Source organism: Stegodyphus dumicola, chromosome 11, assembly GCF_044657685.1.
Source record: "Stegodyphus dumicola isolate Sdum_Otavi_A_Nest chromosome 11, ASM4465768v1".
NCBI lineage: Eukaryota > Metazoa > Arthropoda > Arachnida > Araneae > Eresidae > Stegodyphus > Stegodyphus dumicola.
Window position 1 is genome coordinate 148,215,194 of NC_140778.1, and position 17,396 is coordinate 148,232,589.

The 17,396-nt window shown below is 33.0% G+C and overlaps 1 protein-coding gene across 1 annotated transcript in view; it reads left to right on the forward strand.

The window, feature by feature from the left end:
• LOC118186924 (monocarboxylate transporter 10-like) overlaps positions 1 to 17,396 on the forward strand; it is a 474,920-nt gene that overhangs the window by 349,425 nt on the left and 108,099 nt on the right. The window contains exons 2-3 of the mRNA XM_085827308.1: positions 6,071 to 6,228; positions 15,050 to 15,225. Coding sequence (XP_085683434.1) covers positions 6,071 to 6,228; positions 15,050 to 15,225 — 334 coding nt within the window. The remainder of the gene's footprint in view (positions 1 to 6,070; positions 6,229 to 15,049; positions 15,226 to 17,396) is intronic.

Below are 17,396 nucleotides of genomic sequence, written 5' to 3' on the forward strand. Positions count from 1 at the left end.
CTTACGCTTTTCCGTACGACAACTGCATGGAGGATAAAAATATTTTAATTTGAGAAGTGGCAACATATTTCTATTAAATTGCTGAGTATGTTTGTTAAATTCGAAAGCCAAATACATTGCTTTTTGAAGAGTGGCATTATATTGTATCTTTTATACCGCTGAGTTCTCCCAAGTTTGAATCGTAAATATATGGCAACACAAGCCTTTTAAATCGCTGAGTTTTTAATAAAAGGTTAGTTAAATTTGCGCAGAATCTATGTATATAAAGAGTGTGGAACCCGTGGAATGGTTTTTGAGAAATTTTATGTAGACATGTTTAAAAATTCAAATGCGCCAGATTTCATGAAAATCGCTATAAAACTGCAGATTTGTATGCAAAACAAACACACTATTTTATTGGTATAGATTTTTACATGAAATATGAATATACAAGAATATCGATTATTAATAATGTAAGTCAGCATTACTTCAGAAAATGAATTTTTTTCGATTAATTGATTAAATCATCGTCATCTTAACTAATAAAAAACAATTTTGTTTCAAGCAATACATATATTATTTCAACCCAAAAATCATATTTTGCTATCAAAGTTTTAATGGAATAACTAATAATTGACTAGTAAGTATTAAATTAAAATAATTAATTAATCCAAAATAATTTTAATTAATTAGTTAATCTAAAAATTACTTGTAAAACAATATCATATGCTTTCAAACAATTCCGGAAATTTAAAATTTAAAAAAAGATAGAGTTTTCAGAAATTCTATTTTATAAAAAGTAATTTTTAAGATGCGAAAAAATTTTTATTTAAAAAGAACAAATAAAGAAATAAAAATAAATAAGATTCTTGTATTTTATGAGTGCATAATAACGGAAATAGAGTGGAAAATAAGACATAAAATAGCAAAAGAAAAAAAAAAAAAAAGGTGGTACTCGTAAATAGAAAAACCAAATCAATGTTGGCAACAGAAATAAGACCTCGACAACTTTTATTAATTCCGATGGATTACGTCATTCACGTGTCTTGTTGACGTCATGACTGAAGTTAACCAATCTGGCGATAGCAGCTGTGTTGTTTTTATTTCGGATCGCATCTAGCAGTCTCAAGGCATTAAATGGATTAATTAACTCATGAAGAGGCTTTAGTTGCTTTTTGCCATAATCCCATCCAACGCGTAGGGTGAAAAAGACATTTTTAGGTGGTGGATTATTTTGTGACTAAAATTAGATTGAAAGAAATTGTTTCAATCAAAGCAAGTTGTCTTGCAAGACATGCTGATTAAAGTGAGGAAATAACTAATTTGTGACTGACGTGAAAGAAATTGACAGTAATCTCGACTTGGCTTGACTTTTGTTTGCCTGGGTTCTGTTACTAAGGGACTTAACTAATGCGCGAGAAGTTAATGCTACCAGTTATTAAGATTACTCTACAGAAGAAATTTAATAAAATATGAGTTTTATTTACTGTTTATCAAATGGTTTTTAAAATTGATATAGAATAAAATACTATAGAACTAATATTGTAAATTTCTGTAATTCCATCAATGACTCTCATAACGCTTATAATTTGTTTTTATAACGTAAATAACGCATATAACGCTTATTTTATAACGCTGTTAGCGATCAAAAATACCATGTTGTCAAATATTCGTGTTTTAGACGATAACGTGTATCTTTTATACCGCTTATGACGCATGTACTACTTTTAACATATTATCACTTTTGGGGTGTAGCACTTTTCAAATAACTCGTAGGCATTTATAACGTCTCCTAACATTAACGGTGTATCGCTTTTCAAATAACGTTTATAACGCATAAAGCCTTAATAATGCTTAAAATATTATATGTCGAATGTTTATGTTTCGGGTCGAATGTTTATGTTTCAAGTCGAATGTTTATATTTCGAATGAATGTTTATGTTCCGAATGAATGTTTATGTTTCGAATGAGTGTTTGTTTCAGGTCGAATGTTTATGTTTCGAATGAATGTTTATGTTTCGAATGAATGTTTATGTTTAGAGTGAATGTTTATGTTTCGAATGAATGTTTAAGTTTCGGGTCGAATGTTTATATTTCGAATGAATGTTTATATATCGCTTATAACGCTATATATATGTAATAAAATCGGTAATATTTTGATGATTGGAGATTGTAGCATATTCACAACTTGGCAAAGACTTTTTTGTGTAAATTAAAAGATGACATTTACAGACAGCGGCACCGAAGATAAGATATAATTTATTTCTGGACAATTAATTCTTGATGCACATATTTTTCTTTACACATCATCAAGGTCGAAAAAGGCACCTCGCAGTTTTTGGAAGCTTACGTTTTCAGGTAATGAACAAATACAGTTATTAGTCGCAATGTGTTAGGGAAAAGGAGAAAGTAACTACATATTCAACAGCAACAAGAGATAGAGAATTGGTGTTTTTTTTTAAATTTTGATTTATGATTGGATAAAAGATATCCAGTTACGAGTATCCTGCTCTCTAAAGCTGTAAAGTAATAAAAAGTTTTCTAATTATTCATTATATATATATATATATATATATGTGTGTGTGTGTAATAATAAAATTCCATAGTCAAGAATACACTTAAAATTCTAACTGTATGCTCTTTTCATTTTTAATGGCTACGGTCTCTTATTTGAAAGTACGTGGAATTAAATCCACAGCTCCGTAGTCAAGTTGTTTTTCCCGCCTTTTCTACACGTACAGTTATAGAATGTTCTGGAAATATTTAAAGCGAACTGGAATGGCTGACGAGGCTGACGTCATTTCTTGGACGCTCCGCCTTTCCAGAGTCTATAAAAGGACTCGAAAAAGAATATCGGGGCTTTTTCTTAAATGTCACGATGCAGTAAACTTCATACAAAAAGTTATTAGTAATTCTTTTTTATTTACTCCGGAGATCTTGATTTTTGTAATTGCTATTTTCCCTGAAATATAATAAATGGATCCTGTTTTTTAAACTTATCGTCTGATAATTTAAGCTACGACTACATCTATGATTCTTCACCAATCTATTTATTCCGGACAAAAGCTGGTACATCATATATATATATATACAGTGTCTCACAAAAGTGATGGGACACTTTTGCTTTACGAAAGGAAACTGTAATAAAATAAATTAAAAACACATGTAAAAATTTTTGTGGGTGTATTTCATACTTAAATTTAGTAACAATTATTACATAATATACATTTTCTCAAAATATTAAAATAGTAATTTAATAAAAATACAATTGTTTAGAACGGAGCAAGAAATGGCTCACATAAGTGATGGGACACTTACTTTTCCATCAAATATTTATCCAAAAATTTTACTTCTTAAAATGTTTTAATATTTTGTTGGATTTCCTTTTACTTTTGAAACGTGATTTAATCTTCTTGGGATGTATTCGACTAATTTTTTTGTGATTTCTGGAGTGATTTTACCCCATTCTTCTTGAAGCAATGATTTTGATTGTTGTTTTGAAGAAATGGTGTGTTTGCGAATTCTTGATTCCAATTCTTACCAAATATTCTCTGTTGGATTTAAGTTTGGAGATTGTGGCGGTGTTTTTATTATTTCAGGACAGTTATACAGCAGCCAGAGTCTAACGTTCAAAGCAGTGTGCTTGGGGTCATTGTCATGGTAGAATTTAAAATCGTTACGAAGGATCAATTTTCGTGCTGAAGATTTCAAATTTTGATTTAAAATGTCAATATACTTGTACTGATCCATTTTACTGTCAATAAAAACAAGATTACCAACTCCAGCGGACGACATACACCCCCATACCATAACTCCTCCTCCACCATGTTTTACTGTTCGCACCAAGTTCTGTTTGCGAAATTCTTTCCTGGGTTTTCTCTACACCAAGATTCTACAGTCAGAACCAAATATATTAAATTTACTCTCATCAGCTAATATAACTTCATTCCAGTAATCAGAGTTCTTATTTATGTTGGATTTTGCGAAAGCCAGTCTGAGGTTTCTATTCTTTTCACTTAAGGAAGAATTTTTTCCTGGCTGCTCCAGCAGATCGAATTATTGTTCTAATAGTCTCAGGATTAACAATTACTCCATATAATGTTTGTAAATCAGCAGCAACTTTAGGAGCACTCATTCTTGGATTTTTTTAAATATTTTGAACAATAATTCGCTTTATTCCATTGGATAGCTTTGATGGTTGGCCAGGTCTTCTTTTATCCTGAATATATGATTCTTATTATATCGTTTAATGATACTGAAAATTGCTGAATGACTCATGTTAACTGTTTCAGCAGTTTCTCTAATAGATTTTCCACGTTCAATATGCAAATTAATAACTAATTTTCGAATTTCAGGCAAAGTTTCTTTTCGTTTAGCATTTATGGCTCCACAGAGCTAAAAAACACAAAAGTTCCAAAACAAACTGGAGAGAAAGACTGCAGACGATTTAATAAATTATTGCCAATTCCTTTTGAGTAAAAGTAAAAACCTCCAAAAATATTTTTATTGTAGTACGTAGTAGTATCTAATGGTGTCCCATCACTTATGTGAGCCATTTTTTGCTCCATTCTAAACAATTGTATTTATATTAAATTACTATTTTAATATTTTGAGAAAATGTATGTTACGTAATAATTGTTACTAAATTTAAGTATGAAACACACCCACAAAAATTTTTACATGTTTTTTAAATTTATTTTATTACAGTTTCTTTTTGTAAAGCACAAGTGTCCCATCACTTTTGTGAGACACTGTATATATATATATATGTGTGTGTGTGTGTGTGTGTGTGTGTGTATATATACAGGATGATTAAAAAATGTTTTCAAAATGATATGGCAAATGAGGCGTACAACAAGGATAAAATATGACAGGATCACAAACGCTATCCGGAGCCGCTAGGGGGCGCTTAAAATAATTCATACTACAAAGACAAGAAATAAAAGCTATTTCAGATTTTTATTTGTATTAGTTACATGGTACAAATGTGCGACCATTTTTATTGTAATTGTAAAAACTGCTTTTTTAACCGTTTTAACTGACTTGCTGTTTTATGTTTTCCTGTATTTTACAATTTTCATTGAAGATGCTTTGAGTTTTTATGTACGTTTGGTTTGCAGCGAAGTGAGAATTAAATTAATTGAATGTGAAATATATCTCTGATGAACTTCGGAAAAATATGTTTAAATGAAATGCAACAAAAAATGCGTAAAATTTAATATTCCGTATTAGGAAGTCATGTGGTGTACACGCGCGATTTTTTCTTTTTAGTGCAAAGGGATTTGAATCCCGAAGGACTATTAGTTTCGTTTTGGCATTTTGCGTCAGACTCATAAATGTCGGTTCACTTTTCAAACTGTTGCCACAAAATGTTAGAGTCCTGCATTATATTTGAAGAAATTAAATAATGAAAAATCTGCATAAATGTATGTATATTTCTCGTATTGTGATAAAACAACGGTACACAGAGTCATCGAATTTTGAATAACGTAATCCTCCAACGAATATGAGCATGTGGAAGACCAAATTTGAAATTTGAAATTTGTTTTATGATCGAGTTCCTATTTTTTAAAACTTTGACGAATTTTTGATTAACAAACCCAAGGATTTCAAAGCGAGCAATGGCAACGTTATGCAGAAAAAACATTTTTATCTCCAGTGCGTGAGTCTCTGTATCGGAAATTCTAAAGATATGTTCGTTTTAAAACTATTTTGCGATATTGCTGTTGCACTGGATCTTATGGTTTAAGTGCGAGGAACATGATATTTAATAAAGAAAGGTAACACACAAAATGTTAAAAAACGCCCCTTTGGACGTAATTTAAAATCTGAAACATTTCAGATTTTGTTTTTTTTTAATATTTTTCGTGATTTGAAATATAAATAAAATATTTCTTTATTTCGTTATTGAGGTATTCTATATCAGCTTAAAGGGATTTCACGTTACTGCGACCAATTTAGTAAGAACTGAACTACTCTTTCGTTATTATTTAAGTCAGAAGAAACAGCAACAAATTAGATGGTACACTGAAGCTGACGTTAATTCATTTATATAAACGTGAACTAATTTGAGGTTTTGTTCTTTCCGCAGTGTGGCTTGGATCCTTCAGCGTGGCTTTAGGTCTGTTCCTTTCACCCTTTATTGTGGCCTTCTGTCGTCGTAAAAGTACTCGACTGACAGCTGTCTTCGGTGGACTGACCGCCGCTTTGGGATGCCTCTTCACATCGTTTGCGTCACAGATGCATCAAGTAAGCCAATCACCATACAGTATTATTGTTTTCCTCTCCGACTGCTGTACTTGTAGCTTTACTTTTTCCATACATATAAAAAATCAAATGTAGTATTTTGAACTGAAATTAATTTTAGACAAGGGAAGAAGTCAACACTTCTGCATACGAACAGTACTCAAGGAGGCAAATGTTCTTGAGTTTTAGAATGAAAGTATTCCATTATGTTGCAGAAAATGCTGATTAGCTCTCATCTATGTAATATTTCTCGTTATTGTTTATTAAGTGTTGTCTTTTATTGGATAAGAATTTCATCCTCTTGTATAGAATTTCTCTTATTCTATACTGAATTCCCCAGTATAGAATCCCCAGAGTCCCTGGGGGAATCTATAGTCCCCTGCGTATCCAAATCATATCCAGCATCATCGAGCTCTTGTTCCTGAAGAAAATTTGTGTTATGAAGGAAAAAAAAACAGCATTTTGTTGCACAGTTGTAAGGATTATGTTAATTTTATTAACAGTTAAATTTTAAGTTAAAGTTCCTTTCCTGTCAAATTCTTAACTTCAACTTACTACTTCCGGCCAGAACATAGTTTTGGAATCTTGCTGAATATTTAATGAAGAGGAGCGGTATTTAAACCACGAAGTTACTTACTGAGTGAGAGAGAAACATAGTTTCTGATTTACGCGCGTCTGCCTTTTTGGCCACTCTCTCTCTCAAAGCTGTTATTACGCTCGGCCGTACTCAGGCGCTTGCTAAGCTTCGCAGTCAAATAAGTTAAGGGAGGCAACTCGATTTGAACCTTGATAGCTTCGGCTATACTTCTTTAGTTAATCTTAGTTTTAGTTTAATTCTTACTCTTTTAAGTTCAAGTCCAAGTGCGGGCTTTGCTTGTACATTCCCAGGCGGAGTTTTGTTAAATCTTATTGGAATAATAAAGGGTTAGTTACCCTTCTATCTTGTTGTTTCTTGTCACCGAACTAAAGCGATTATTCGCTTATCAGTTCTTAGATTCTTCACTTCCAACATTAACTTAGAATTCCAAAGTGAGGAACTCTACACAGTAGTCAGTGAATACGGGCAGAACAGTACTCGATCCTCTTCTACAGAACTCCTCTTTTCTGTTCAGGAAGAAGTTCTACAATCGACCTCAAAAATTCTTTTACATTGTCACTTTCTTGTTCTTGAAGAAACTTTGTATTACGATGGAAAAGGAGTGGTATTTTGCTGCAGCAGCTCCACAGAATAAGGGCAGTTTAGTAAGAGATTTGAAACAAACTCCCGCAATCTTTGAATTCCATACCTATATGTGGTACTGCAGCTTTCCTGATGTAAGACATTACTTGATGATTCATCAAGGATGGGCGCTTTTCTGTAAGGCCTTGCGAAAAAGGTCAAGTTACGCGCAGAAGAACCAGATGAAGTTGTGTAGTAGAAATTCCAAATGCATCTTCCGTGTGAAATACCACTAGCGGCTTAGCAGAAATTTGTTTACATAGGATCCTTGTTTTTGGAAGGGATCCTGGAGATATATCTCTCCTACAAGCTACCTGACTATTTTTGATGTTATTATAAAAGTAAACATATTTTTCATCATTAGTTACCCTTTTTGACGCAAAACTCGGCTGCATCATGCTTAGCAAGGTTTAAACTACAGCAATCCACTCTTCTTTCCCAATCCCTGTTCGATAAATCGTCTGGTAAGAAGTGTTCATATCTACCACAAATCCGAAAATATGAATCTGCGTTTCCAGTATCATCTTACGAACCTCATTAACGTCATTACCATTACTTTAGCAAAGATCTTCGGTTTTCAGTTTATAAGGTTGTCGTTTGCTTTCTGCTCTTCGAGCTGTCACCATTAAGGAAGCGCCAAAATCACTACTGATATGTACTACATGACTATATTGCCATATATACCACATATGCTTGGACATGCTTCCGCCGCCGTTTACCTATATCATACACATGTAAAAGCTAATGTTTGGTGTACTTTTTTCTTACCTTCATTTTTAATTTAGCTTTCACCATTTACAGTAAGACCCCGCTTAACGCTGTTTCGTTTAGCGCTGTTTCGGTTTAGCGCTCTTTTATTTCAACCCGGGGATTCCACGAAATCGCTCGCAGCATACGGGGATTCCCCGAAATATTATGCAGCGATAGGTTTCAAATACATATCCGAAAGAGTGTACTTGTATTTCTTGTTTGGTGCGGTATTGTACAGACATATTTTGAAGGGGTAAATGTGGAAGATGTCGAAGAAATAATTCAAGAAGCAGCGGCTAGTCTTTCTAATGATGAGCTCAAGGAATTAACTGAACAAGAAGAAAACAAAAATGTTGACAGCAGTGATTCAGAAGAAGAGCAAAAAGAACTTTCGATGGCGTTTGTAAAAAGGAGTTTGTCTACCATAACTGAAATAATGGATCAATTCATTGAAAATGATCCGAATTTTGACTGGAGCTCAAAAGTAAGGCGTGGTGTTAGAGATGCTCTATCCGTTTATGAAGAACTTTTAAGAGAACAACGCAAAAGAGAAAGGCAAACAACATTAGATGCTTTTGTCACAAAAAGGCAGAACACTGAAAACGCGGAAGGCTAACTAAATATGACTGAGAATTTTATTTGTTTTTTTAAGAATATTTGTTTTGTTATTTATATTTTGTTTTTATTTTTGCAAGAAATAATAATGTGGTATTAATTTGGGCTTTAAGAAATAAATGTTTGGTTTTATTTTTATTAAAAAAACATACTTTTTAAATTTAATACCTAACCAATTTCCTAGCCATCTTCCCCTAACCCCAATATTTACATGTAAAGATAGCCTCGTTTAGCGCTGTTTCGCATTACGCTCTACTTTGATGGAACTTATCCCCCGCGTTAAGCGGGGTCTTACTGTATATATTAAGTGCAATGCCTATGCCAATGCCTTTTAGTACTCAGTCCCATATACCCTTGTCCCCAAACAATACATGCAGGTATAGAAAGGGAAGCAAGTAAAAATACAGGCAAATGAAATAAATCAAAAATATTACAACCTAAGAATTTTTCATATACCAATACTACAAACAAACTAAGTGTGCGAAACTTAAGCAACTTTCCTGCTTTAGGCCATAATTCAACAAACAATCAACTGCGAAAAATGAAATCCATAGCACAGAGGTATAGTGCAGTACTTACAGGAGAAGGAAAATATAGTAGCAAAAACATTAATAGGACGCATACAGTACGGAACGAATAGAAAAAGATTTTATTAATAGAACGACGTTGGTATGAAAAGTGTTTGGTCAAGAGGAAGAACAACAAACCGAAGGATCTCAATAAAAGATATGTCCTCCCTAACTGTAATAGTTGCGTTGCACCATCTATCGATCCTCAACACCAGGTTAGCTAGCATTCGGAACAAGAGTTCCTAATTTTCAAGAAGCATTTGCTTCAGTTGTCTGATGTTCTCCGGAAGGTAATGTTGTGCCGCCAGTACCCAACAGATGTTCAACGGGATTTAAACCAGAGGAACGTGCCCTCCACTCTTTTCTGCGGATATCTTTCGTTTCCAAGAGTTTCTCAATAACATGAGCCCTGTATGGCCGTGCATTGTCATCCATAAGTCGGAATCAATGACATCCAGGAAACGACGCACATGCTGGAGGATAAATTCATCACAGTAACGATTTCCGGTAAGTAAAACCTCCATAAAAATATGGAGCTTTGTCCGTCCGTTCATCATAATGCCCCCCCCCCAATACAAGCACTCCATAGCCACTACATAGGTCTCTTTCCCGGATGTCAGTGGGAAGAACGTGCGTCTCTACCTCTCTCCATATCAACTGGTCCCGAGAGCGTAATGGCAGACCGCACATTGAGTTGAACAGTGTTAAGCGAATTTCGCTTACTGCGCATGCTTGATGGTGTACCTTTGGCGCGGGGAGAAATATTGGCGACTAAGCAACCCTACGTTAGCTTATTCGTGATCTCCATGGCTGTCGAGTGTGTTCGAGTGATGTTTAAAATTGCAATGTTGTGGAACTTTGCTTATTCGTTATTTTAACGTCCATGCCGATTGCACTTGCTTATTTTTCTAATATATGTTTCATTTTAATTTGTCAATAACGGTGCATTTAATATTTGTTAACATATGTTCGTAATAATTCGTTATTTAAATGTAATTTGTTTACATGTTATAATTCAGTAATTCTAAACTGGAGTACCTCGCTTAGTTTGTTAGCGTATATTCGCGCTTTTATTTTCTCATTTCAAAGAATTTAATAACTAGCATTAAAGAATTGTAAAATTTCTTTAGTGTTATTTGCAAGCACTTGTTATATTCCTCATTGTTTCTTTATGTATGTACGGATGGAACGTATGGTAAATCCTGAATTGTAAAAAAAATAATAATAAAAAAAAAAAAAAAGTATAATGAATAAATAAGTATAATGAATTAAAGTATAATGAATAAAAGTATAATGAATAAAAGTATAATGAATAAATAATGTATAATGAAAAATTTAAAAGTATAATGAATAAATAAAAATAAAGTATAATGAAAAAATTAAAAAAGTAATAAAAAAATAAAAAAAGTATAATAAATAAATTAAAAAAAATTATTAAAAAAGTATAATGAATAATGAATAAAAAGTATAATGAATAAATTTTCATAATTTCCTTAAAAGTATAATGAATAAATTTTCAACTAATATATCCTAAATTTCAGTCTTTTTCTGAACGAAAATTTGTACAGTTCCAAAGGAATGTGCAGAATTTCATAAGTATTATATTTTACATTTTGAATGTAAACACTGCTTCACATTACTTCGCAATAATTTCAACTTTCCCATTTTTGGAGCAATACAGGAAAAAAAATCTAATTTTACACAGTAATTACTTTACATTGCACGTATACTCTACGAAGACTTAAACGCCGGATGTGTTCACAATCAGATGGCGGTACATCTACCACATACCGTATTTATCTTCTTTTCAAATCGCGCCAACATAATAATTACGCTAAATTTGTTTCTGGGCATGCGCAGTATGCGACATTCGTTTAACACTGTTCAACTCAATGTGCGGTCTGCCATTACGCGTCCCGAGAATCATTTGTCAGATTGAAACGACTCTCATCAGTAAAGGGAATGTAACTCCATTGATATGATGTCCAGTCTTTATATTTTTTACATCACTGTAAATTGTGCCACTGATGATGAGCTGCTATCAATGGGAGACAGCGTTCAGGACGGAGGGCGAATGGTCCACCTTTGTAAAATGATCTTTTTCCAGTAAACTAGGACACCTGTCGTACGCAGCTGCCGAGCAATGTCGCCCGTTGTATGTTTTCGATCTGCAGGGAGATATGTCAGTTACCAGTCAACGTTGTTTTCTTTCGCCAACCACCACCAAACTTCTTACAGCTGTACCTGTCGTTTGGAAGACTTTCCGAACTCATGAAGCAACACTTATCATCCAAGCTGTTGGCCGACAGACGTCAAACTACACCGCTCCACAAGTTTGCCAGTCATTCTGCCACGCGTGAAGGCGTCCTAGCGTTTTCCTGTAGTTATTTTACTTTCACGTGCATAACACTTGAAAATGTTCCTAGTTCCGCTGATATGCAGGAATTATCATGCGAACTTGCATGACGTGATCCGGCTCTCTGAAGTAGTGTCGTTCGACGCCTGGCTATAGCATTTCTTGACTGACTGCTGCCGTTGATGAAAGAGCGCTGACGGTGCGGTAAGGAACGTGACCATTGCCACGTTGGGTGTTGAAGTTTTAACTCATTGGTCTGGAGGACTCTTGATTTGCTGTCCTGTGTCTCATGAGTTGATAACGTCTCCTGATTTGTGGTGAGGTTAACATACAGGATTTTTTACAAACAGTAATATAATAAGAAAATTAAGACGGAGAAGATAAATTATATACACTATATACAAGTACCGATAGCATTTTAATATTCGTAATTTAGGTAGGAAAATTTGTGTCAATCATATGAGCTGCAAAGGGCCTTAGCAATCGATCTTCGTATAACAGTTCATAATGGAAGGTACCGAAATAACTCAGTTTCCCACGCAATGGCTTTTCTTAAAAAAAGCGTTCATTAGTTCATTTGAGATATTTGTCTAGAAAGTCTAATTTGAGGTCTTTATGCAGCTGGTCATTACGCACGAAATAGTGTGCATTAGTCATCAAACGGAGAAACTTAGATTGCACAATTTGCAGTTTGCCGAAACCCGAAAATGAGCTTTCGTTTTTACATCCTTGTACAAAGTAATGTAATCGCGAAAAATTTCAGACAGCATATTTCAACGAAAATATCCATTTTGACCGCTATCGAATGCAATTTAACGATGTTTTTGCGTCATATCTGTACGTAAGGACTGTACGAACGTACGTACGTTCGTACAGACGCCACGAAAAATTCTCTTCAGAATTCATTTTAAAGCAGTTTTATAATTTTTTGGAGGAAAAGAGTCTTTTAGTCAGTCCTTACGTACAGATATGACGCAAAAACATCGTTAAATTGCATTCGATAGCGGTCAAAATGGATATTTTCGTTGAAATATGCTGTCTGAAATTTTTCGCGATTACAATACTTCCTTTTTACTTTGTACAAGGATGTAAAAACGAAAGCTCATTTTCGGGTTTCGGCAAACTGCAAATTGTGCAATCTAAGTTTCTCCGTTTGTCTAAGTTTTACGTTTAATCTAAGTTTTACGTACGTACGTATCTCGCATAACTCAAAAACGAGTAGCCTCAAGAACGTTGAAATTTTTGTATATAGGACTGCTATAACATGTAGATGTGCGCCTCGTATTTTCGTTGCAATCGGCAGCACCAAACGTATATAAATACATTTATATATATATCCACTCTATTACCCGGCTCAGTGATCTCAGTTTTTTTACACTTATATGTTTGTAAATTGCACATTTTTTGCTTTAAAAATGGTTGAATTATGTTGTTTTTATCTCCCGGTTAAGGATTTTATGCCTTTAGTAAATCTGTGTGCAATATTTTTAGAATTATCAGCAATTTTAAAGTTGTTTAATTGCCGCTAAGCCTGTTTTTAATGGCGGCTATTGATGTTTACATTTGAAACAGGAGACTAGTGGATTTGTTGCCAATCTAGAGAAACTTAGCTTCGCAACAACAAAGATAACGCATTCATTTATTATTGCAAATTAAATCATGCTTAATTCTTTCTGGAATTTTTTCGAGGAAATAAGCGTTTGAGATTTACTTAGTAAATTTTAATACAGATATTTTGAGTTTTTATATATTTTTGCCTTCTCGCGAAGTGAGAACTGAATTAATTAAATGAGAAATACTCAATCGTCTGTGAAAAACTGTTTCTGTTTTACTGTTTCTGTTTTGTTTGCTTAATTTCTTTTATACATAGTTCTAGTTTTATTATAGTATTTGAATAGAACATGTGGCAACGATTAGATAATTCTTGAAATGATATACATTTTGTGCATTCTGAGTTATAATATGAATGAAATATAATACTGTTAAGTAAACCTAGTGCCAGAGTTTCGCTTTGGTAAACAAAGTGAATTTTAAAGAATGCATTTATTCTTTTGTGGTTTATGCGCTGTCGTCGAAGTAGGTTTAATTCAGTCTAATAAGTTTAAATAAAATGCAAGAAAAAATGCGTATAATTTAATATTCCGTACAAGGAAATCATGTGGTGTACACATCAGATTTTTTCTTTTAAAGTTGGTTGAACTGCACGCGTCGACCCATCGCGTTTTGCGTGTCCTGACGTACCATCTGCGTCACCTTTCAACTGAGTTGGCCTTTCACTGTATTCTTCGCAAAAAGTTCTTTTCAACAATTTCATGGTTGTATATGTTGTTGCTTAAATTTTAGACACTAGTTTTATAAGACATCTCGTTGCTGAATTCTGGTGTTTCGACATCTTAATCCTGTCATTTCAGAAACCACTGACTGTATTCACTAAATACTACCAAGCTACTTAAATATCTTGCATTATAAAATATTTATGATGTTCTACAGCAAAATCTATCATAGCACGTTATAGCATATAAGTATAGCACACAATTAAGTAGCATACAAGCATAGCACACAGTTTTTCTGAAAGCACGTTTCCACTTTTGTTTTGAAAATTTATGACTGTTTTCTTTACTCTGTTTGGTATAAATTTCATATTTATTATAATTTCTGCACTATAGCAAAGAAACTGGAATTTTAATATTTATTTCATTTAGTTTTTTAATTAACTTTTAATTTTAAAATTTCATTCATTTTACCTATTACAGAAGCCATAATTACGAATATTTTGCTGATTTTAGTGAAGAATGATACGAACGTGGATAAGACGTTTCGAATGAAAACAATTCGCACTAAGTGCGGCCGTGTTTTAAATTAACATTTTAACCCTCTGCGTACGGCACGATTTGGACATATTGTGGTTCTGAAATACGGGGCTTTTTTTAATATTTTCTATCTTTATATATTACTATTTACATCTTTATAAACAAAATTAGAGTAATGCAGAAATTTTAATTTTTTTTTAAACATACAATATGGCTCAGATTTTAGAATACATGGAATAAAAATATAAAAATGCAAACAATGGTTCTGAAATACGGGGCTTTTTTTTTATATTCTCTATATTCATATATTACTATTCACATCTTTATAAACAAAATTAGTATAATGCAGAAATTTTACTAGTTTTTTTTTTTTAATTTTAAAAACAATTAATAAGCAGGAATATTGTTACTTCAATTTACGAGTGTATGTTAAAACAGAAATGTTTTTATTTTAAATTTAACAAGTAATTCATTCGCAATTATGGCTCGTTTTATATTTTATTAGGTATTCCTCAGCTACGGTTTTGTCATGGCCTTGGGTCTAAGCTTAGCACGTGTGACGTCATCTCTGATGATTGGCCAGTACTTCAAGCGAAGACGGGAGAAAGTGGAAGTTGTAGTCACATCTGGGACGGGCTGCGGAGTCATCGTTTTTTCTTACAGCTTCGCGAAAATCATCAGGTAATAGAATTGGATTTGTGTAATAATGTTTTTCCTCTAATAAATTTGATAATTAAAAGGACGTTTATGTGAAAGCTACCGATGTCAAATTATCGTTCGCCATGTTGTAAAATTTTCTTATTGAACCTTTTTCGCAATATATAATGAAGTAGCGTTTATACGTATTTCAACGGAAGGTTCACAAACGACGTATAAATGAAAAAGACGTATGAACTGTTCACAATTTCTGTTCTTTCTTTAATTTCTTGAATCATAAACAATCGATATTAGTATTTTCGCAGGAATATCCAGTTTCTTTGCTATTCAACTTTCGACAAAACAGTATTCTCATTAATTCTTTCAAGATATGAACATTATTTTTTAACGAGAGTAACTATGGCTTTCGTGACATTTTATATCAGTTAATTCTACTCCACATAGTTCACTTAACACAGCATCCTGTCCGAAGAAAAAACCGTATTTGTTTTTCCTTACAGTACCTCCTCTGATTCATGAACTGTTTTTCAACTCCAGACTGCGATGTTTCATGCCTTTGTTCCTTCTCCTAGCCCCATTTCTAGGAAAAATACATGAAGAGTGGTACTGCAAAACGTATAACCAAATGCAGCAAATCAAACAAAAGCGACGTATAACTGAATTTACGCTATGTACAAAAGAAATATTTTACTATTCAAATATATAAACCTTAGTTGGGACCAAGATGAAACGACATATAAATGTAAAAAACGTATAAACTAATATAATACTTTTAATATAATTGTGAAAGAAGTATAAACGAGAAACGTATAAATGGTGCTTCATTTTTTTTTTTTTTTTTTTTTTTTTTTTTTTTTAAATTATGCAGTGTTTTGGATTTGAGATTTTGAGGGGGGGGGAAAGACGTGGTACAGTTCTATATCTCCCGTTCTACTGCGTCGATTGACGTAAGTCGAGTTGCGTTTTTCATGTTTCGAAAGTGCGACTTAAGATACGTATTATATTTACATATAGCAATGTTCTAATATAGGTATTTTGACACAAAATTGGCCTTTTTCTGCAATGACATGCTGAGTTTTTTCCATATTTCGATTCTACGACTGAAATTATGCCAATTTGCCAAGTTTTGTAAAAATCGCACTAGTAGATTTTAAAAAATTAGCTCTCGAACTTTAGCTCCTCCATGTTAATTCATTCTTGCATATATTTAATAATATCCCTTTTTATTAAATTTATTTGATTCTTCCTTTTATATTTCGAAATTTAGGTTCATTCCAAATAAAATTCGCCCATTTTTTATGCTTTATTTTTTAAATTTGTATTTAAAAATAATTTTTATAAATTTTTCGAAAAATATTTTGGATTATAACCTATACAATTTTTACCATCATTTTAAAGCTGATGTATTTCTAAACATACCTGCAAAAAGTTAGAGTTTTTTTAATGCAAAATTTCCTAAGATATACGTGAATTTACATATTGGCGCGTTTTGAAATTTGGCATATTTGTTATAAGCGATAATAGCGCCAAATGTGGTTTACGCATTTTGTTAAATTTATCTGAAAGAATGTGCGATGACTTTATAAGGTATTTCTCCCGCCTTCTTAAGGAGCCTTCATGGTGTAGTGGTCTGCACGCTCAGCGCGTAGTTGAGAGGTCTGTGGTTCGATTCCCAACGAAGGGGTTGCATATTTTTCATCTTGCCTGCTTCTAAAATACCAAATGCCTCTACAACGTTTTTTCCGCTCGTCTACAATGAAGAAAAGGAAATGAAAATAGGTTGATATAAATTAAGAAATTCGCCGGGTGAATTATTATTCTTGACGCAAACTGAAAAAAAAAAAAAAAAAAAAAAAATCGGGCCAAGATGAATTTTAAAATTTCTCCATTAGTTTCACACCAAATTTTACAAAATTTAATATTTAGGCATAATTTTAGTTGTATTATCGAAATATGCAAAAAAAATGGCATGCCATTAAAAAAGTCCGATTTTGTGTTAAAATTCATATGTTAGAACAATGCTATATCTAATGTATATTCTAAGTCGCGCTGTGGAGACACGGAAAATGCAATTTGAATTTTATAAATCGGCCCAGTGCAACGAGAGATAGAGAACTGGCCCCCCTTTTTTTTATCTTTTTACATAAGCTATTTTTAAGATATATTACGGTTGATTTCCGATATTCCGGATACGG